Below are 1,224 nucleotides of genomic sequence, written 5' to 3'. Positions count from 1 at the left end.
TATACAGTGTATATATATATATATATATATATATATATATATATATATATATATATATATATATATATATATAACAGAGATAAGCAGGTGCAACAAATCTATTTTAATAGAATACTATAGAAAATACAGATTTTATCTTAACAGCCACTCCTCGAGCAGCACAATTATCACAACTCTTATCTGGATGAGGAGCAATTATTGAAGGACGTTACGTTTGGTCATTTTATGTCTACATCTCTAATCATCTCACAACCTTCCAAACTGAAGATCTTTAACAGCTCGTGGATTTAACGTTACCTTGTGCTGTGATCCACATGCCCAGGCTCCCCAGCAGCACGGCCCCGTGTAGCAGGTGAGTCATGGTGTTGATGCTGTTTGAGGTCCAACACCTACAATTTGACACAGGTGCTCTCCCCATCACGTTTAACAAGCTGTCAGCTTCCTTTTTTTAAATGTCAATGCATGAACTATTTATGGAACAAAAACGAGGTCTGTGAGCCCACCCAGCTTTTCCCTTTGTTGATTCTGTAACATGACCGGCTTCGTGTCACAAGTCGGGGTTGTGTGGGTGGTGAAAGGTCAAGGATTGCTTTACCTTTGCATTTCCTCACCGTATGTACACACAAGCAACATTAGCATGTTGTTGTCGTCAAACCTGAACCCGACATTTTATGCTGGACTCTCAAACAGATCACAAAAATCAAGTTAGTTATAATCTGGATTCAGCTTAATCTGGTTCGTCACCTAACTTTAACGTAAAACAGATCCGACTATTTAAAGCATAAACTACAACTTTCCTGTCATCTAGCATTGTTCCTTTTTTAAGTACAAATAGGATAAAAATGTACAATTTTAATTCAAAAGAGACAAAACTGTCTGACAGCAACTTGGACCTGGAGTCAAGCCTGGTGCAAAAGTTCATCAGTATCTGTTGATCTGACCTGGTGGATGAACCAAATAAGGTTTTACCGCATGGGATCAACCTCTTCTGGATCCCGCTGTAGGTGTTGTAAGAGATTGTGCATTGTAAGGGTGTGTAAGGGTGTATTTGTTGATCTTTTGGAATGGTCATGGGTCTGAGGTGGTGGTCTTCATTCTTGGTACAGAAGTCATTGAGGTACTCAAAATACTCCCCAAGTCTATGGGGTGGAAAAATATTTGCGCTGAGGCCCTCGTGGCCCTAGATGTTGTGGACTATCTTGGTTGACACTCCTGTGCAACAGT

At 39.8% G+C, this 1,224-nt stretch overlaps 1 protein-coding gene across 1 annotated transcript in view; it reads right to left on the bottom strand.

The window, feature by feature from the left end:
* il22ra2 (interleukin 22 receptor, alpha 2) overlaps window positions 1-361 on the bottom strand; it is a 6,827-nt gene extending 6,466 nt beyond the window's left edge. Inside the window, exon 1 of the mRNA XM_037686024.1 lies at window positions 298-361. Coding sequence (XP_037541952.1) covers window positions 298-361 — 64 coding nt within the window. The remainder of the gene's footprint in view (window positions 1-297) is intronic.
* Window positions 362-1,224: the final 863 nt, after the last annotated feature.

The sequence above is a fragment of the Nematolebias whitei genome, chromosome 1 (genome assembly GCF_014905685.2).
Source record: "Nematolebias whitei isolate Nwh7 chromosome 1, NemWhi1, whole genome shotgun sequence".
NCBI lineage: Eukaryota > Metazoa > Chordata > Actinopteri > Cyprinodontiformes > Rivulidae > Nematolebias > Nematolebias whitei.
This window is presented reverse-complemented; position numbering and strand designations above follow the sequence as displayed.